The sequence below is a fragment of the Dasypus novemcinctus genome, chromosome 4, assembly GCF_030445035.2.
Source record: "Dasypus novemcinctus isolate mDasNov1 chromosome 4, mDasNov1.1.hap2, whole genome shotgun sequence".
Lineage (NCBI taxonomy): Eukaryota > Metazoa > Chordata > Mammalia > Cingulata > Dasypodidae > Dasypus > Dasypus novemcinctus.
In genome coordinates this window covers 11,031,017-11,053,468 of record NC_080676.1, presented here as the reverse complement: position 1 = coordinate 11,053,468, position 22,452 = coordinate 11,031,017, and the positions used below count along the sequence as shown (strand labels likewise).

General features: G+C 34.7%; 1 protein-coding gene across 2 annotated transcripts in view; it reads left to right on the top strand.

Annotated features, from left to right (window-relative positions):
* Positions 1–22,452, top strand: part of ATR (ATR serine/threonine kinase) — a 137,683-nt gene that overhangs the window by 19,229 nt on the left and 96,002 nt on the right. For both annotated transcript variants that reach the window (XM_004459229.5, XM_023588982.3), the window contains exons 15-21: positions 1,554–1,748; positions 3,004–3,189; positions 3,761–3,853; positions 5,363–5,493; positions 8,354–8,497; positions 10,607–10,700; positions 11,671–11,796. In XM_004459229.5, coding sequence (XP_004459286.1) covers positions 1,554–1,748; positions 3,004–3,189; positions 3,761–3,853; positions 5,363–5,493; positions 8,354–8,497; positions 10,607–10,700; positions 11,671–11,796 — 969 coding nt within the window. The remainder of the gene's footprint in view (positions 1–1,553; positions 1,749–3,003; positions 3,190–3,760; positions 3,854–5,362; positions 5,494–8,353; positions 8,498–10,606; positions 10,701–11,670; positions 11,797–22,452) is intronic.

Genomic DNA, 22,452 nt, shown 5'->3' with positions numbered 1-22,452 from the left:
AATTTAATATTTTGTTCATTCCATTCTAGCTTTTTTTTTTTTTAAAGAAAAAAATTAGATCGTATACTGAGGAACATGGAGATCCTAGATTTTAAAATTTTCATGTTTTCTTTAGACCTTCATAGGAGAATGTTATTTATGTTATACAAGTTAAGTTCATGTTGATTTTAGCCATTGCTCTGTGTGATTAGCTGTTCTGAAGGTTTAATAGTAGTTGGTTAATGTTAATTCAGTTAACAGTTTGAATTCTTACATCCTTAGTGCTGTGTTCGGTTATATTGGGTTATATTGGTGATGCATAGTCTAATATGATAGTTTCTGCCCCTAAAGAGTTGGAGTAATAAAGTATAAAACTGTTGGTATAAATGAGCTGCTATGAATTCTGATAGTTTGTAGTGTTGAAGGGTTTGTGGGCAATTTGAAAAGTCATTGGGGCTGAGAGTTGAAATGGATTATCTTTCTTCTTACCTTTTCCCAAAGGCAAAGCTTATCATTAACTCTTAATAAATTATAATGGTGATTCATACAGAATTTTTCACTCCAGTATTACTATATTTTAACTAAAAAATGGCACTGCCGGTGACTTGTAAAATAGTTAAATTCTCCTGGAAGGAAATATGATAGTATATGGTAAGAACTACAGAAATATTCTTACCTTTTTCATTCAGTAATCCACTCTGGGAACAATAAAGCACAGATGTTTATTACAACATTAACCAAGTAGCAGAAGACAAAACAAAAATAAAACAAAAATCTGTCTAATATTGAGGTCATAGAATATTATATAGCTATTGACATAATTATAAAGACTTGGTAGAAACTACCTTATAAATTATAGCAGTCTCACGATATTCATATTAAGTTGAAGTCATAGCACAAATAATGGTATAAGCATCTTTGAGGGCACGGCCTGCATCTTGTGCTTAGGATAGTTACTGGCATGTAGTTTGTGTTCATTAGATACATGTCAGATGACTAAATGGAAGGGCAACTGATTTATGTTTGGAATTTTGTACATATTTTATGAACAAAATCTTAATATAAATAGGCCAAAATCACAATAGATTTGTTACAGTATTGGGATGGCGTGTGTATCAAAAAGACTTTCTGTAATATCATGGCATCATTTAACTTAAAAAATGTTCTTAAAATTTTCATTTTATGGTTACTCTTTAAACACACGTTCTCTCAAATAATGCATCAAGCTTGGAACTTCTCTTAGAGTATCAGTAATATTAACACATACTCATCAGAAATTATCCTCTTTATTTATACACTTATTTATTGGCTTTTTCTTCAACTCTAAAATATAAGTTCTGTGCCTGCAGGTGCCTTGCCTATTTTGTTCACTGCTATATCTGCAGTACCTGAATCATAGTAGATGCTCAATAAATATCTGTTGAATGAATAAATGGTAATCTGAATTCAAATGTAAGTCATGGTTGGATTCCAAATGTGCGTGAAATTTGTAAATATTTTCACATGTAACTTATGTGAATATCTTCTCACATGGACAAATGTACCTTTTGGTAATTGTTGCATTTTTTTTCCAGAGGACGTTGCAAGTTCTGCTACCTGACCTTGCTGCCAAAGCAAGTCCTGCAGCTTCTGCTCTCATTCGAACTTTAGGAAAGCAATTAAATGTCAATCGTAGAGAGATTTTAATAAATAACTTCAAATATATTTTTTCTCATTTGGTCTGTTCCTGTTCCAAGGATGAATTAGAACGTGCCCTTCACTATCTAAAAGTAATTTAATATTTGTAAATATTTTACTGTTTTGTTTAAATTAGCACTATAAGAAAATTGTTATAACATCCTGGTAGGAGGGAAGGTGGGTAATTTACACCCTATCCTGTATTCAAATTTTATGTTAAATTAGCTCTGTCCTGGACCTAGAGCTATAGATTAAATATAATTATTCTTTTATTATTTTCTTTGATCATTTCACCAAAATGGGCTTTAATAGCTGTCCTTTCATAGATTAGGGTCTCAGCTTATTTCAGTTTAGTAGTTTTTAGTTGGTTGGAGTTATGTGTGGACTATTGATATACAGGTAGTTCTATCTATATGTATAGGTAACCTCCTTGAACTCTAGCATAATGTCAGTGTTTTGTATGTTTACTTACTGTTCTGATTGCGATTTGACCCAGTTTCTTGCTAGTTTAAATTTTTAAAATTATAGCTCACTTTTTTTTTTTTTTTTTTAATGTCTTCTTAACAATTCTTTTGAGGAGTATGAGACTACTTGGGAATAGGAGTACCTGTCAGAAATGCAGATGTGATTCTACTGTTTCTTTGATGTTAATTTATTTCAGTCATTTCATGATATTCCAATAATATCTCTCTTCTCACATGAGTTACTTAATACTGAATGTATTTATTCATATTGAGAAAGAAAAGCTGTATGTTGTAGAAGTGGAATGATAATGGTAAGTATTTATGCAGTGCTTACTACATGTCAGAAACCATGCGAGGCAATTTATATGGATCCTTTCACTTAATCTTCACAGTTACCCAATGAGAAATAGGTGCTATTATTTTTCCTATTTTACAGATGAGAAAACTAAGGCAGACAGAGGTTAGTTTAGGTAATTTGCTCAAATCATAGCCCAGCTAATAAGTGACAGAGCTAAAATTTTAAGTCCAGCAGTTTAAATTGGACTGTAAGCTACTATATTGTATTTTCTCCCTGGAGTTACGTGTCTGTGAATATTGAGTTAATGATATTATAAGAACTTTGAGAAAGTCAGAACTTTTCTTTTTAAATTTTATTTCAAAATAAAGTCTGATCACTTCATTATTGATAGACCATGGGAGACCTACCAAGACAAAATAAGATTAGAATTCTTTATCACTTCCTTTTCTTAATATCATTAATAGTTCCAACACCTGGTCTGGTGCTCCTGATTTGCTGATAGCATGTTAAAATCTATATACTTCTTTTCAAGGATGTTAGTATGAAGAAAAAAAGTCTTATTTTTTAAATGTCTCTTTGGGTTAGAATGAAACAGAAATTGAACTGGGGAGCCTGTTGAGACAGGATTTCCAAGGATTGCATAATGAATTATTGCTACGTATTGGAGAACACTATCAACAGGTTTTCAATGGTTTGTCAATACTTGCCTCATTTGCATCTAGTGATGATCCATATCAAGGTCCAAGAGATATCACATCACCTGAATTAATGGTAAGGAATATGTTGTATGGGCTTTTGTGTTTTTCTCCTTCTTGTAGTTTAATTATGAAATTAAAGAAACATGTATTTTGAGTTTTTTGTTTTTGCATTTTTCAGCTATAGATTTGTTTAGATTTTAAATTGGGATTTTTATTTTGAAGAAGATTGATTTTAAATGACATGATCACAGCATTACCAACATGTAGTAACTTTGAAAAATGTGGGTTTTCAAATGATTTTAGAGGATTTTATATTTAATTGAGTAAAAATGTTGAAGTTTATTTTTCTTAACTACTTTTTAATTATAGGTTAGAATACTTTTGTCACTCCTCCCTGTCCCCGCCCCCACTATTCCTTCCTTGGCACAGCAAATTAACTTTATCAGTACTAACTGTGTTTAAATCCATTGTTGGATTGAAGAGAAGTTAGAAGATATGTTATCTTTCCTTGAATTTGTATCCCTTTTCCTAAACTTGAAATCACTTTATTATTTTATTTCTTCAATTTAGATGATTAAAGTGTTAATTTATGAAACTTGATCTGTATAAAACTTAAATATCTATTTTATGTGTTTTTTTCTTAGGCTGATTATTTGCAACCCAAGTTGTTGGGTATTTTGGCCTTTTTTAACATGCAGTTACTGAGCTCCAGTGTTGGTATTGAAGATAAGAAAATGGTAGGTAGTGATAGTTGAATTCCAGAATGCTAGAATAGAATTCATATAGACTTCTACTTCTAACTACAGATGTTCAAAGATGAAAAATACTCAAACAAGACATTTCTTGTTCCTGAACAACTTATATATACTTTTTGGGAGTCTGAAAATAGGAAGTCTTACCATTTTATAGTTCTTTTCAAACAAAGAAATTTATTGGCTCTGTGACTAAAAATGTAAGAAAATATAACTTCAGGTATAACTTGATTCCACACTCAAGCAGTATTCTTAGATTTCCATGGGCTACGTCTTAATGCCAGGGTGATGACTCCAACAACTACAGGCTTATAGCATCTAGCCCAATGGAAGAAAGAGAGCAGCTATCCCTGATAGCCCAAATAAGAGTTACATGATTGAATCTCATTGATCCAAGTTTTTCTCTTGTGGGTTATGGACTCATAGTGTTTTTTTAAATATCAAAAATATTAAGTTTTATAAAATGAGACTTCATTATTTGTCAGCCTGTGTTTACATGCTCTTGGTAAAGTGAAATTTCATTATGACTTCTCTAGTATTTATCTCATTGAGTATAGTGTTGGATAGAATTTTAGATACAGATAAAACTTCCCTTTCTGTTGCTTTCCACTACTCCAGTAAGTTAGATTATCGAAAAAAATCAGTGAATGAAAATTTTTATTTCAGTTTGTACTCACTTTCTCTTAACGAACTTAAAGAGCCAAGATAGACATAAGAAACAATAGTAAACCCAATAAATTTTATTAACCAGTGCCTGTTTTTTATTGCCAACTAGTAAATTTGTGCTCCTAAACAAATTCCGTTCCATTTATTTGGCTTCTTTCTTATTCCTATTCCAATGGAAATATGAGAAAATGACATCAAATCCAAGAAATATGAAGAACTTGCATTTTTTGTCACATAGTTAAGGTTGACCAGAGGGTTCCTTTACCCCCTTCATTAGAACCTGAAGCTGTTTGACACAGGTCTGATGCAGTGTTCCATGTGTGTTTTGTTTTCTGTATTAGCTGTTACTTGTTTGTTTTACTAAATTTAGGTCACCTTAAATTTAGTACCATTAGATCAAAAATTTCCTTAACTATTGATCATTATTTATGAGGCATCTCTCTTCATTATTTTTTTACAAAGTCCTCAAATTCAAGTGATTGTAATTTAGTTCAGTAAATGTATTTGCTACACAACAGTTTAGGATGGATATGAACAAAATTAAACAATAGGTATTCTATCCTTAATATATTTGAAAATTATTGTTCTAGAGGCCCACCAACCAAATTAACAAGTAACTTTCAAAGGACAAAAAAAACCCCAATTCAACTTGTATTTTTTAAATTCATTATTCCCACATAAGAAGTTGGACAAAAGAACTGACCAACATTTAGACCAGAGAATAGAGACCTTCTTGAGATTAGGGTGGAAACCACTTGTCCTTAGGATTCATCTGCTTCTGGCAGCTTGTTCATAGGCTTTATTTTCAAGTTCTAACTTATTTTATAGGCCTTGACTAGTTTAATGTCTTTGATGAAGTTGATGGGACCCAAACATGTCAGTTCTGTGAGGGTGAAAATGATGACTACACTGAGAACAGGTCTTCGATTCAAAGATGATTTTCCTGAATTGTGTTGCAGGTAAATGACTACCTAGGTTCATTATTTATTATTTTTATTTTATTTAAAAATTCTCTCAGTAGCATTAACTTGAATTCTTTTTTGAGAGAAATTCAGCTCAACCATAAATAAGTAGAAAGACTATTGAAATGGGAATGTACTCACTTCTTTATAAACTTTTTATTATGGAAATCTTTTAATATACTTGGAAACAGAAATAGTCCAATGAAACCCTACATACTCATTCTCTAACCTCAGGAGTTATCAACAGTACTAATCTTATTTAATCTGTCTTTCTTCACTTTTGTTTTTGGAGTGTTTTAAAGAAAATCCCAGAATCAGATTATTAACTTGTAAATATTTCAGATGTGTCTATTGGATAAGGGCATTTAAAATATATAGCCATTATGAATCATTACGCTTAGCAGAATTAATAGGAATTCCTTAATAGCATCTAAAACAACTCAGTCCATATTTGCATTCCCCCAACTCTCAAGGATATTTTTCCCAAAGATAACTGATTTGAATCAGAATCCAACAAGTTCCACATATCGTATTAGATTGTTTAGCTCTCTAAGTTTCTCTTCCCCCTTTAAGTCCTCTCCACCCACATCTATTTTACTTCTCTTGGCCTTTGAGTTTTTGCCATGTAGAATTTGATTGATTACTGACTTAAAACAGCTGTTCCTTCTCTTCCCTCCTTTTACCCCTAGATATCTCCCCTATTTCCCAGTTTTTCTATATACTGGTTCTTAGATATAGATACTTGATTAGATTTTGGTTCAATTTGTTAAAGTATTTGAAAAATATTTGAATTATATTAAAGTATTTGAAAAAATATTTCATAGGTAGTGCTTTGTGCTTCTGTTTTATCACCAACATGTGCCATACAATATCTGGTGGTCTCACTTTTAATGATGTTAAAATTAATAAGTGAGGTTAGATATTAACCTGAATTCCTCTGTAATAAAGTTCCCCATTAACCTTTTATCTTAAGGTTTTTATATTAATTAATGATCATTGCCTATGTCCATTATTTCAATTTAAGTGATAAAAAGGTGATTTTTAAATTTTATTCCTTCTATATTTACTAAGTGGAATTCTTAAAACAAGCTAAAACAGAACAAAATACCGCAGAACAGAAAAAAATGTTTCGGTTACTTTGAAATACAATTCATATAGGAAAAGCATTAATAATTTTATTACTTTTCAGAGTATGGACTTGGTGCCCTAGGAATAAGCAGTGACACTTCTTTTTTTTAGTATCATTTTGATCACATTTTATAAATTGATGAATTTTAATCCATTTAAATCACTGTTCTTTTTTGTTGCTGAAATTGTCCCACAGTAAGTCAGTAGGAATACATTTAAGGTAACTCCTGTGACCTTTTACATGACCCCATTAGTCTCTTACAGATTCCCTCCGTTCTGGCCTGATAAGATGTCTTAGGCTCATCTTGTACATTTCCTGCCCTTGACTTGAAATCAGCTAGTTCTGGGTTCTTTTGAGCCCAGATTTAGTTCCCAACTTGGGCACTCAGGGATGGGGATGGGCATTGCAATTGAGTGCCATTGCTTCTAATTCTGGTGTGTGAATATTTTTTTTTTTTTTTTTAAAGATTTATTTATTTATTTAATTTCCCCCCCCTCCCCTGGTTGTCTGTTCTTGGTGTCTATTTGCTGCGTCTTGTTTCTTTGTCCGCTTCTGTTGTCGTCAGCGGCACGAGAAGTGTGGGCGACGCCATTCCTGGGCAGGCTGCTCTTTCTTTTCACGCTGGGCGGCTTTCCTCACGGGCGCACTCCTTGCGCGTGGGGCTCCCCCACGCGGGGGACACCCTTGCGTGGCACAGCACTCCTTGCGCGCATCAGCGCTGCGCATGGCCAGCTCCACACGGGTCAAGGAGGCCCGGGGTTTGAACCGCGGACCTCCCATATGGTAGACGGACGCCGTAACCACTGGGCCAAAGTCCGTTTCCCTGAATATTTTTTATAAAGAGAAAAAAGTTATATTTTCAATTCAAATTAAGGATTTCAGTTTTTACTTAACTCTTTGGTTTTATCTTGTATTTTCTTTCTCTTATGCTCTATATCTTGGTTCCTCATACCTTATAATTACTCATTTACATCTCTCCACGTATATGACATTAAAAAGTCAATTTCCGTGTTTCTACTAACAAAAAAACTACAGAATGAGTTTAAGCCTTCTTGGAAATTCTTTTTCTCCTTAGAGTGTATCCTGTCAGAGATGTACAACGAGAAAAATATGTTTTAAAGTCACATGAAGTAATTATTTTCTGTGTGGACATGCCACTAACTTGATATTCATTTAGGTTCAGTTTTTTCTCTTTGTTTAAAATTTTTAGGGGTTGCTTTTTCTCTCACCCTTTTAAAATCTAATTTAAAAATTATATCTTAACATTTGTATAGTCCCAAATCCAAATCTATCTATCTAATATTTGCATAGTCCCAAATCCAAATCTTTCTAACAATTACTTTCAGAGAAATTGTTTCCATTCCTGACCCTACAAGGATTAATTTTTATTAAATTTTTATGTGTCTTCCCTTTTTAGAAGTGTAAGCAAATGTATACATTCATACACACATAGATGTACACATATATATACATATCCCCATATTAGCCCTTCCCCCAAAAATAGCATGTTATAAATACTGTTTTTCACCTGCTTTTGTGACAATATATTCTGGAGATCACTCTTTTGTATCCAGATCTGATCTTTATTCTTTCCTTCTAGCTGCTTTTTAATCTATTGTTCGTATGTATTACTGTTTTGTTTTTTTTTTAGATAATACCTTTTGATGGAGCTTTACAAATAATATAAATAATGTGACTTTTAACTGTTATTTTTGTTTTTTCACTTAGAGCTTGGGACTGCTTTGTTCGTTGCCTGGATCATCTTTATCTAGGCTCCCTTCTCAGTCATGTAATCGTAGCTTTGTTACCTCTCATACACACCCAGCCTAAAGAAACTGCAGCTATATTTCACTATCTCATAATTGAAAACAGGTATTGTAACAGAAATTATTAATAAAGATAGCAACTTTTTAGTATTGTATTTTTATGTCTTAAGGTATGTTGGTAATGTGAAACTGTTCACAATCTTTTGAATTTAGAATTTATCAATAAAAATAATGCATATGCTTTAGGTCAATACCTATCAAACTGATGCTACTTCAATTTTGACATTGCTTCCATTCTAATGATATTTAAAACTCATTAATAAATAGGTCAGTGATTCAAATTTTCTTCATTAATTCTGAAAGGGATGAGGCTAAAGTTTACATTTCTTTTCACATTTGAAGGGCAGACAGTTGAATAGCATAAAAAAGTTTAGGAGGGATATTTACCTACTTTTTATAGTTTACTTTAGTTGGAACCCTTTTACTTCACTGCATTAACTTTTTAACCAGCCTCCCTTCCTTTAAGCCTATATCTTGTTTTTTCATACTCTTGCTAGAATGGTCTTTTAAAAGCTTCTCTTATCTGTATCATTCTAGAATATAGAAACACTCTGTGGTTATCCATTTTCTAACTGATAAATTCCAAATTACTTAGCTCAACATTCAAAGCTTTTAAACGTCTAGCCACATCTTACTTCTTGAAATCCTTTCACATGATTTTCTAATGTGTTATAGCCAATCTGCTCTGCCCTTTTTCATTTGTAGTTTTCACTTAAACTGCTTTTTTAGCCTGGAGTGTCCTCCTATACGTTAATTTTTTCCCCATCCTTTCACTTACTGTTGTATATTATAACTCCTTTCTTTCTGAAAAGTTAGACTTAAGTGCTGCTCTATTTACTTATTCATCCATATGCAATTGATACTCTCATTAATCAATTCTAATAACTGTCCATTCAGGGAGATAGCACAGAAAAAGGAAAGAAGTTAATTTGCTTTTGTTCAATTCATATTCTTTTACTTTTGATAATTTGATATATTGTCCAAGACAACCACTTATCTAGATAACCTTTCAGATTTGCTTTGGATTATTGTAAATGCAGTCATATTTTTTTCTGTTTATTATTGAAGAACTATTTCTCTTTTTCATATCATTATAAAAATCCTCTTTCACTCAGTGTTAGATAGAAAACTGTAAGCTCTGAGTAAAGGAATTATTTCAGGTTTGTTTATTGTTGCATTCCCAGTGCCTGGCACAGTGCTAAACATGTAGAGTATATAGTAGTTATGTAATATATAATTATGGCATGACTTTATGAAGACTAGAAATTAGAAGCATTCATATTTGGACTCAGAAAGATTAGACTATTATATTTGAAGGAAATTAAAACTTGTAGCCTCCAAAAGGATTATTTGTGTATTTTTCCCTAAAATTCTTTATAGGAGTTTGTGTTCTGAGGTAGGCTTTGATTATCTATTGGCTACATTACAGATCTCTTCAAATCTAGGGTCTTATGTGCTTATAATTTTGCAGTGTGGGCTGGACTCAGCTGATCAATTCTTCTGCTGGTTTTGCTCATGGTCACTGGTGAAGCTGCCTTCAGCCAGCAGGTAGACTGAGCTGGGCTTCTCTGTCTTTCCATGTAGTCTCAGAGTCTCTCTCTCTCTCCAAGTCGCCTATTCAGGTTGCTAGCCAGATTTCTTACATGATACCTAGGGTTCTGTGGAACACAAAACAGAAACTTCCAGCCTTTATAAGGCTTAGGCCTCAAACTGGCACAGCATCTATCCTGCCACCTTCTATTTGCTAAAGCAAATCACACCCCCAGCCCAGATTGTGGAAGAGAAGAGACTATACTTAGGTGTATATACTGAGATGCATGTTTATCAAGAGCCACCAGTATAAGAGACTACCACAGGATGATTTTCTTAGATTTGATTATTTGCCACCATTAATTTAGCTCATCATCCTAAAAATGGTTAGGAATACTTTGTATATCAATAATTAGCTAGCAAATGTAAGCATGAATTAAGTGAGCCTAGTTTTAGCCTCTGCTTTTTGTATTTTTAATATTCATATTCTTTGCAAATAATTCTTTTTTTCTTTTTTTTAGGAGGTACCTGGGATTGAACCTAGGAACCTCGTACATGTGAAGTAGGTGATCAACCACTGAGCTATACCTGCTCCCCAAATAATTCTTTTTCTTCCAACTATTAGGGATGCTGTGCAAGACTTTCTTCATGAAATATATTTTTTACCTGATCACCCAGAACTAAAAAAGATAAAGGCAGTTCTCCAGGAATACAGAAAGGTATTTAATTTTTAATTTATGATTTCAGAGATCAATCAAAATTATCCTCAAGTTCCAAAACATTGATAGAGATCCTTTAAAGTCATATTTAGGGATAATATAGTCACATTCTGAGGACTGACTCCTGATGACTAGGTAATCCAACATAAAATTATGTTGGATTCTTCTTTAGGAAGAAGTTTTAACATACAGAACAAGGATGTAATAATGTCAGAACAGGGAGCAAAGAATACAGTTCTTGTACCTTTGCTGCCCTGGTCAACATGTCCTTAGTTGCAGTCCCTCAAAAAAGTTGGTACCACAGTTTCCTGCCATGAATGAATAAATAAAACTGTGGAAAGATTCTAGTTACGTTGTTCTACAAAGTGTGGTATGGAAATGTAAAATATGATTGATTCCTGAGCTTTAGAAAGGGAACGATCTATAGGTCCATCAACTCAAAGTCTAGTGAGTATTCTGACATTATGAAAAGATTAATGTGATTCCATAGCACATTAGGACTGAAAGTCAAATACAATCTGGGCTGGGTCAGAGAAGCAGGAATATTTACCACACAGTCCAAGATTAGTGCTTTATTTTATTTCTTTGATACAGTCATAAGAAAGTAAGTAGCAAAAATAAAGAGTGAATTATTTTCCTTAACCATAGACTGTTTCAAGGTTATTACGTAGTCCTTGTAAGTTAAGGGAAACTTGTACTTCTTGTTAAGATAAAGTTGTTTTAGATAACTGAGTTCTTATTTAATTTGAATAAAATTTTCCTCTTCTTCAAAGCTTTTAGAATAAAATCCTTTTCATGAGACTTACCAAAAATAACCATGCTAAATGAAGGAAAGGATAGAAATTTTATTATTTTTAAAATTGCTTTTAATTGGGGTAAGTTTAGCTATTATAATGGTAATCACATATGGAATCAAGGCCCTCATTAATGGTTTCTGACATAATAAGGTATCTCTGTGTAATTTGTATAGGAGACCTCTGAGAGCACTGATCTTCAAACAACTCTCCAGCTGTCCATGAAAGCGATTCAGCATGAAAATGTAGATGTTCGTATTCATGCTCTCACGAGTTTGAAGGAAATCTTGTACAAAAATCAGGTATCTTAAGATGAAATAATTAAGTTTTGGTCATGGATGGCAGCAATGGTAGCACAACCTTATGAACATAATTAACAACATGAATTATATATATGCATGTGATTAAAAGGGGAAATTTTAGGTTGTATATTTGTTATTTGAATAAAAATTAATACAAACACCAAAATACTAAAACAAAGTGAATGCTATGGTAAACAGTGGAATAGTTAGTAGTATAATTATAAAAATGCTCCTTCATGAATTGTAACAAATGTAGCACACTAATACAAAGAGTTTACTGGGTAGTATCTGGAAATTCTGTATTTTATGCATGGACCTTGAAGACATCATGTTGAGTGAAATAAGGACAAACATTGTATGCTTTTGCTTACATAAAATACGTAGAATGAGCAAATTCATAAAGACAGTAGTTTATGGTTATTAGGGTCTTAGGTAAAGGGAGAGTTATTGCTCAATGTGGTTTGGAGTAATGAAAAAGTTTTGTGGAAGGATGGGGGCGATGGTGGCACAGTATTGTGAATTTAATTTGTATGACTGAATTGTTCACATTTAAGTGGTTAAAATGGGTAATTTTATGTTATTTGTGTGTGTGTTACCACAATGATTTTTTAAAAATTATTTTTAAAAAGATATAGAAAAAAACAGACTGACGATTTAAAGAAAAGATGACAGATTGGCAATTTTGTTTGGGATTCAGTAGGTTCATAGAAAACTGGTTTTATTTTACCTATATTATCATGTCTGACTAAGAATCAGTGATCCAGGAGATGTTCTTTGAGATTGAATACCAGCAATATGCAGAGGTTTAGTGGTGTTGGGAGTATCATGATTTGACAGTTATGTTTTAGGTTTCTGCATCTTTGTAAGTAAGGGTGTGCATGTTTTTATAGCAGTAATTTGAGTCTTCTTGCATAATTTCTGTAGGTATCTGTCATATAAAATGCCAAAAATTTTACCAGTTTATGTTTTGACTGAATTGTTAAATTTTTTTTGTTGTTGTTGTGGTAACCACAAATATATAAATAGGTCAATATAATATATATCACATAAATGTATATACCAGCACACATATATATATTATATACAATTTCCCATTATAAGTGTACAATTCAGTGCAATTAATTACATTGACAATGTTGTGCTGCCATCACCACCAACTTTACCAAAATATTTTCATCACCCCAAACAGAAACTCTATACCTAGGAAGCATTAACTCCTTAGCCCCCACCCCTTAGCCATTGGTAACCTGAAATCTACTTTTACCTATGAATTTGCTTATTTTAGATATTTCATTTAAGTGGACTCAAACAGTATTTGCCCCTTGGTGTCTGGCTTGTTTTACTTAGCTTGATATTTTTCTAAGTTCATCCATGTAGTAACATGTATAAGAACTTCATTCCTTTTTAAGATTGAATAATATTTCATTGTATGTATCACATTTTGTTTATCCATTTATCTGCTAATGGACATACCAGTTTCTTCACCTTTTGCCTGTTGTTAGTAATGCTGCTATGAAAATTCATGTAAAAATATCTGTTGAGTTTTCACTTCTTTGGGATATATAGCTAGAAGTGAGATTGAGAGATTATACCATAGTTCTTTGTTTAACTTTCTGAGGAACCACCAAACTACTTTCCATGACAGATACACCATCCTACCTTTCTACCAACAGTGTACAAGGGCTCCAATTTTCCATATCATTGACAACACTTATTTTTGTTTTTATTTTTTAATAGTCTTCTTAGTGGGTATGAGATGGTATCTCATTGTGGTTTTAATTTGCATTTTCCTATTGGTTTATGATGTTGAGCATGTATTCATATACTTGTCATTTGTGTATCTCTTTGGAGAAATCTATTTAAGTCCTTTGCTCATTTTTTAATTGGGTTGTTTGTCTTCTTGTTGCTGTCTTGTAGGAATTCTTTCTGTATTCTGGATATTAAATGTTTATCAGATATATGGTTTAAAGTATTTTCTCCCATTCTGTAGGTTTTCTTTTACTTCCTGATAATGTTCTTTGATGCACAAAAGTTTTAAATATTTATGAAGTATAATTTATCTATTTTTTTTCCTTATGTTTATGCTTTTAGTGTTATATCTAAGAATCCCTTGTCAAATCCAGGGTCATGAAGATTTCCCCCTATGTTTTCTTCTAAGAGTTTTATGGTTTAAGCTCTTAATATCATAGCTACCATTTAGCTCTTAAAAATCATAATGTTCAATGATCCCATTTTAAGCTCACTTTTGTATCTGGTATGAGGTAGAAGCCCATTTTCATTTTTTTGCATATAGACATTCAGTTTTCCCAGTACAACTTGTAGAAGAGACTGTTCTTTCCTCATTGAGTGTACTTGGCACCCTTGTTGAAAATCATTTGGCTATAGATTGTAAGTTTATTTCTGGACTTAAATTCTATTCCATTCGTCTATAAGTCTGTCCTTATGCCAGTACTGAGCAGTTTTCATTAGTGTAGCTTTGTAAAAAGTTTTGAAGTTGGAAAATGTGAGACTTAAAACTTTGTTCTTTGTTATTTTTAATGAAGCTAAACTTTTATGTTTTCTTGTTCAAGAGACCATTGAACTTTTTTCTGTTCCTTGACAAAAGCTTGTCCCTAACTTTGATGACAGTGAGAACTGGTGTTTAAAATACCAGATCACTGTAAATCTATAAATTGAAAAAAAAAAACTGACTTACTCATTTTTGCTTATAAAGAGTTAGTGGATTACAAAGCTGTGTTATGAGTTTTCTTGATAAAAGCAAACGTTTACTTAGGACAAAAGATATATGAAATGGCAAGAATCCAGAGACACGTGTCTTCTCAGCCATACCTCAGTAGATACCAGCCCGAATTACCTACAAATGAAGAGAGAAGGAAATGAGTTCTTTCCCAACTATGGCAAGAAGATAATATCAAAGTTGAAGGCAGTTCAATTGACTTATAGAATAGTACTGTCCAAAAGAAACTTTGTATGAGGATGAGCATGTTCTATATCTGTACTCTCCTACAGTAGCCACTAGCCACATGTGGCTGTCTTGAGCACTTGAAATGTGGGATTAAGGAACTGCTTTCTTTCAATTAAATTAAATTTTATTTAATACAAATTTATTTATTTATTTTTAAAGATTAATTTTTTAAAATTTATTTCTCTCCCCTTCCACCCCCCCACCCCAGTTGCCCAATTGTCTGCTCTCTGTGTCCGTTCGCTGCATGTTGTTCTGTGTCCGCCTGTATTTTTGTCAGTGGCACCCGGAATCTGTGTCTCCTTTTCTTGCTTCATCTTGCTGCGTCAGCTTTCCGTGTGTGCGGCGCCACTCCTGGGCAGGCTGCACTTTTTTTCATGCTGGGCGGCTCTCCTTACAGGGTGCACTCCTTGCGCATGGGGCTCCTCTACACAGGGGACACCCCTGTGTGGCATGGCACTCCTTGTGCGTATCAGCACTACACATGGGCCAGCTCATCACACGGGTCAGGTGGCCCTGGGTTTGAACCTTAGACCTCCTATGTGGTAGGCGGATGCCCTATCCATTGGGCCATATCCGCTTCCCTATTTAATACAAATTTAAATAGCCACATGTGGCTAGTAGCTGTTCTGTAGGACAGTACAAGTCTAGAAGATGGTTGAATCTGCAGGAATACCAGAGCATGAAACACATATAAGATAACAGGGCTACATATCAAAGAGTCTTTGGAGTGGGTACTGTGAGAGTTCTTGCAAGAATAAAAGCAAAATATTTTGTTTTAAGAGTACAGATCTTAGCCAGAGTGAAAAGAAAATATACCTTAGGAGTGGTGTATTAGTCAGCAAAAGGGGTACTGATGCAAAGTACCAGAAATCTGTTGGCTTTTAAAACGGTATTTATTTGTGGTAGAACCTACAGTCACAAGGCCCTGAAGAGTCCAACTCAAGGTACCATAAGAGATACTTCCTCCCCAAAGTCATTGGCCACATGTTGAAGCAAGATGATGGGGGATGTCTGCAAGGGTTAAGCCTTCTTTCTTCCTCTCAAGGCTCTGTGTCCCACCTTCTTCTGATCTCAGTTGCTGGCATAAGGTTTATTCTCTTCAGTGGGCTCATTTCTTTCTAGGCTCATCTATTCTGCTCTCTTCACAAGGTCAGTTGTAGACTGTCAGGCTCATCTGTCTTCCTGCCCCGGGGCCTCTGCCTTGTCTAATGAAGCCTTCTCTCTTTACTCACATATCTTCTTTTTGTATCTACTTCCGTGTAAGATCTGTTTTATCAGTCCACCAAGGTGGTAAGGACTTAACCCTGCAACCCTAATGAATCAAAGCCCTAATCTTAACATAATTTAATCAAGGACATCTCAGCTGAATCTAATACAGTCAAAAGGTATCATACCCAAAGGAACAGACCAGCTTACAAACACAGTCAAGTATCTTTTTTGGAATTCATAAATAATACCAAACTGCCACAAGTGGGTTGAAAGGAGGCATTTATTTATTTATTTTTAAGATTTATTTTATTTGTTTCTCCCCACCCCCTCATTGTTTGCACTTCCTATATCTATTTGTCTTCCTTGTTTTTCTAGGAGGTACCAGGAACTGCATCCTGGATCTCTGATGTGGGAGGGAGGTACCCAATCTCTTGAGCCATCTCTGTTCCCAGCTTTGTTATATCTCTCGTTATCTTTTCCTCCTTTTGTCTCTTGTTGCATCATTTCGTACATCACTTGTTGTGTCATCTTGTTGCATCAGCTCATACACCTGCCCATCGCATTAGGTCGCTGTTTTGCTCATCTTCTTAAGGAGGAACTGGGAACTGAACCCATGACCTCCCATGTGGTAGACAGGAACCCAATTGCTTTAGCCACGTCCACTTCCCAAAGTGTTTGTTTTTAAAACACCTAAAAGTTATGGTACTTCTTGCTAAACAAATGATTAGGTATAATGAAGCAACAAATCAAATGCCAAATTATAAGTATAAATTTATAAGGTAATGATTGCTGAACCTTAGATACTTGATTATTTTGATATATCAACCTTGCAAAAGCCCTATAGGAGTGTGCATTTTTTAAGGAATAACTGTCAGCTAAGTTCAATGGTTGGCAGAAAATTTTGACTTCTGGGTCTCTGAAAAAAAAGCAGGCTATATATCAAATTAAGAAACTATAATCTCTTTTTTTTTTTTTTTAAAGATTTATTTATTTATTTAATTTCCCCCCCTCCCCTGGTTGTCTGTTCTTGGTGTCTATTTGTTGCGTCTTGTTTCTTTGTCTGCTTTTGTTTCTTTGTCCGCCTCTGTTGTCGTCAGCGGCACAGGAAGTGTGGGCGGCGCCATTCCTGGGCAGGCTGCACTTTCTTTTCACGCTGGGCGGCTTTCCTCACGGGCGCACTCCTTGCGCGTGGGGGCTCCCCCACACGGGGGACACCCTTGCGTGGCACTGCACTCCTTGCGCGCATCAGCACTGCGCATGGCCAGCTCCACACGAGTCAAGGAGGCCCAGGGTTTGAACCGCGGACCTCCCATATGGTAGACGGACGCCCTAACCACTGGGCCAAAGTCCGTTTCCCAAGAAACTATAATCTCTTTTTGAAAGTTCATGCTATGCAGTTTGAAGTGAATCCCTTTGGTGAAATCCTAGAAGGACAACTTGTTTGTATGGAGGCCTAAACAAACTTTAATGACAATACAGAATTCTAATAAAAAGACGTATTTCCTAATGATTGCAGATTAGAGATTGTGCTTATTGAAATTAAAACTGCTGGAGACTTCCAGGTTATCCTAGGATAATGGTCAATGCCTAAGTCTGAATTTCTACATACCCTCCAAAAAATCATACAGAGGAACAAGGAGCGTAAAGAAAACTACACCTAATAGTTACCTTCAACATACTATGACACAGAGAATACAATAAATTTCAAATTACATGTAAGTAGCAGAACTGTCTCGAGTTTATGTCACAAGCCTGTGTTAAGAAAATTAGAGAAGAGACTAAAAAATGTGAAAGTGGATTGGAGGAACTACAGGTGATGTAGCAAAGACAAAATTACCAACAGAAATACAAAGTACTACTCTAAGTAACTCCTGAAACCATTTCTAAGATGTGACATAGCAGAACACTGGCTACAGTAAAGAGACTTGGAAGCGTGCAGATACCAAGGTAGCAATCTCTGAAAATAATTTTCTCCAGATTTTACCAAATCTTCAAAAACTGGATAGTCCCAATGCTGCTTCAATTGTTCTAAAGCATAGAAAATGAAGGAAAAGTTCCAGTTTTTTTAAGGAACAATATATAGTAATGTTCACTAAGCCTGATAAAGAGAACACAAAATAATAAAATTAAAGGTCATTATCACTTATGAATATTGATGCAAAAATTCTAAATGAAATATTACCATACAGAATCCAATGTGATATTAAGAACATATTATCCTATTAGCAATTGGGATTTATTCCAGGATTGCAAGGATGGTTAGTATTTGAAAATTCATGAATATGATTTACAATTTTAATAGATCTAAGGATAAAAATTTTATTTCTATAGATGCTGAAACACCCTTTGACAAACCTCAACACCCATTCCAGATAAAAATACTCAAGAAAATAGGAATTGATGGATATTATTTTATATATATAAATGTATGCATATACATATATGTGTTTATATATGTCTCTATATACATATACATCTGTACACATTTAATGCGGAAACAAGGAACATTCCCACTAAAAACAATGTTGCCAGTTGTTGCCACCATTATTTAACATTCATTTGGAGGTATTGACCAATGAATTTAGACAAGAGAAAGTAATTAGAGACATAAGAATTGGAAAAGATGTAGAACTGTCTCTAGTTGCAGATAATGTAATTGTATACTTGCAAAACAGTAGAGAATCATTGATAAAACTAATGCCAACAACACAATAATCCCGTAAGTAAGGTGGAAGGCTATAAATTAATATATGAGTGTATAAGAGTGAGTAATCTTCATGTAACAAGCAGTAACTAGTTAGAAGTTTTGTTGGAAAGCACCTTATAATAATAGAAAAAGATAATATGTATAGGAATAAGCTTAACAAAAAATTAATAAACCAATGAGAGGAAAACTTTGAAACATTCCTGAAAGACACAAAAGTGTGATATAATTTTAAAATCAAAAGCATTCCTTATTATGAATAGGCTGTCTCAATATTATAAAGATGTCAGTTTTACCTAGGGAAATTTATATATTTAATACAATCCTAATAAAACTATCAAGTATTTTTTTTTCCAACCTAGAAAAGTTCATACTAATTCTCATGAGGGAAAAAAGAGCATCTAAAAATAGCCAGGAAAACTCTGAAAAAGGACAGCTACAAGGGTAGAGCGTTCAAATGCCCTACCAGACATTAATCTACTCTAAAGTTTCTATAATTATAACAATGTAATGTTGGGTGCTTCCCATTGTTACAATTACAGACCAATGGGAAAGAATAGAAGTCCAGAAATAGACACAAGTACATATGGACATTTGGTATTGATAAATGATTAGCTATCTGGAAAAAGATGAAATTGCATCTTTTAAAAAAATTATTTTATTAAAGAAGTATTGGTTTACAGTGAAATCATACAGAGTTCCCCATATACCCCACCATTCACAGTTTTCCCTATTATTAACACTTTCATTAGAGTGACACCTTAGTTTCAATGATAAAACAATATTATTGTAATTATACTGTTAACTATTGTCCATAGTTTCCATTAGGCTTTACCATTTATGTTGTACAGTCTTTTTTAAAAAAATTATTCTAGAACATATATACAAACTAAAATTTCCCCTATTAACCACATTCTAATATATAATTCATTGGAGATAATTATATTCACAATATTGTGCTACTATCACCACCATCCATTACCATAACTCTTCCATCACCCTAAATAGAAATTCTGAACCCATTAAGCATAACCATCCTATTCCTTATCCCTGCCATGAGCCCTGGTAATTTTTGTTCTAGTTTCTGACTCTGTGAACTTGCTTATTCCAAATGTCTTATCAGTGTTATCATACTGTATTTGTCCTTTTGTATCTGGCTTGTTTCACTCAATGTGAGTTTGTCCATGTTGTTGCATATCAGGAATTCATTCTTTTTTATAACTGAGTAATATTATGTGACGTGTATATATATATCACATTTTGTTTATCCATTCGTTGGTTGATGGACACTTGGGTTGCTTCCATCTTTTGGCAACTGTGAATTATGCCACTATAAACATCAGTAAGAAATAACTGTTCGAGTCCCTGCTTTAAATTCTTTGGGGTATATAGATAGAAGTGGGATTGCTGGGTCTTACTGTAATTCTGTGTTTAACTTTCTGAGGATCTTCCGACTGTCTTCCACAAAAGCTATTATCATTTTACGTTCCCACAGCCAATGAATAAGTGTTCCTATTTCTCTATATCCTCTCTAGGACTTGTAATTTTCCATTTTTTAAAGTAATAGTAGCCATTCTAGTAAATATGAAATATTATGATGTTGAGCGTCTTTCCATGTGCTTTTTGGCCATTTGTGTATTTTCTTTGGAGAAATTTTTATCCAAGTCTTTTGCCAATTTTTAAAAAAATAGGTTGTAGGATTTCTTTATATATTCTGGTTAATAAACCTTTATTGAATGTATGGTTTCCTAATGTTTTGTCCCATTGAGTGTGTTATCCATCGCTTTCATGATAAAGTCCTTTGATGTACAGAAGTTTTAAATTTTGATGACGTCATTTTTATTTACTTTTTCTTTTGGTGCTTGTGCTTTGGGTGTAATAAACCATTGCCTAACACAAGATCTTGAAAATGCTCCCCTGTGTTTTCTTATAGGAATTTTATAGTACTGGTTCTTATGTTAAAGTCTTTTGTGCATTTTGTTTTGTTTTGTTTTAAAGATTTTATTTATTTATTTATCCCCCCCCCCCTCAGTTGTCTGTTCTCTGTGTCTATTTGCTGCATCTTCTTTGTCCGCTTCTGTTGTCATCAGCGGCATGGGAATCTGTGTTTCTTTTTCTTGCATCATCTTGTTCTGTCAGCTCTCCATGTGTGTGGCACCATTCCTGGGCAGGCTGCATTTTCTTTCGCGCTGGGCGGCTCTCCTTATGGGACGCACTCCTTGCACGTGGGGCTCCCCTATGCGGGTAACACCCCTGTGTGGCAGGGCACTCCTTGCGCACATCAGCACTGCACATGGCCCAGCTGCACACGGGTCAAGGAGGCCCGGGGTTTGAACTGCGAACCTCCCATGTGGTAGATGGACGCCCTAACCACTGGGCCAAGTCTGCTGCCCCTTTTGTGCATTTTGAGTTAATTTTTTTTTTATGTGATGTAAGATAGGATTCCTTCTTTATTCATGTATCCAGGTCTTCTAGCACCATTTGTTAAAGCGGCTCTTCTTTCACATTTGAGTGGAGTTGGCAGCCCTGTCAAAAATGAGTTGACCATAGATATGAGGGCCTATTTCTGAACTCTCTATTTGATTTCTTTGGTCTGTATGTTTATCTTTGTGTCAATACATACTGTTTGGACCACTGTAGCTTTGTAATATGTTTTAAAGTCAGGAAGTAGGAGACCTCCAACTTGGTTCTTTTTCAAGATGGTTTTGGCTATTCAAGGCTTACTCTTCCAAACAAAGGTAGTGATTGGCTTTTCCAATTCTCCAAAGAAACTTATTGGCATTTATTGGGATTTAGTTGAATCTGCAAATTGTTTTGGGTAGAATTAACATTTTAATGACTCCCCTCTCCCCCTCCCCCACCCTGCTGTTTTTGCTCTCTGTGTCCATTCGCTTTGTGACCTTCTGTATCTGTTTCTCTTTTTGTCTTCTCATCTTTCTCCTCTAGGAGTCACTGGGATTCGATCCAGGGGACCTCTGATGTGGTGAGAGGTTCCCTGTCAATTGCGCCACCTCAGTTTTTGGTTTCTGCTGCACTTCACCTTGACTCTCCCCTTTGACTCTCTCTTGTCACGTCATCATCTTGCAGCATGACTCATTTGCACAGGCACTGGCTTGCCACGCAGGCACTCACTTGGCTTGCTATGCATGCACACACATTGGCACTCAGCTCCCCGTGTGGGTACTGGCTCACTGTGTGGGTGCTGGCTTACCGTGCAGGCACTTATGTGGGCACTTGCACAAACACTCGGCTCACTGCGCGGGCTCTCAGCTCACCATGTGGGCACTTGGCTGGCTGCGTAGGCACTCACATGGGCACTCGGCTCGCTGCACAGGCACTCAGCTCAATGCATGGGCACTTGGCTCACCATGTGGGCACTGGGTTGCCTTGTAGGCACACTCTTCTTTTATACCAGGAGACCCCAGGGGTTGAACCTGGGTCCTCCCATATGGTAGGCAGAGGTCTTATCACTTGAGCCATATCCGCTTCCCACATTTTAATGATTTTAAGTCCTTCCATTTGTATAAGTCTTTTTTTTCTTGTAACAATGTTGTTTACTTTTCTGTGTACAAGTCCTATTCCTCCATGGTTAAATTTATTCCTAGATGGACTGTACCAGGCATAACACAGAGAACCCTGTGGTAAATGATGGACTGTGGTTAACAGTACAAATATGGGAATGCTCTCTGATGAACTATGACAGATATACAAGACTAATACATGGTACTACTAATAGGGTGCTTTGTTGGAAAAGTACACCAAATGTAAGCTATGAACC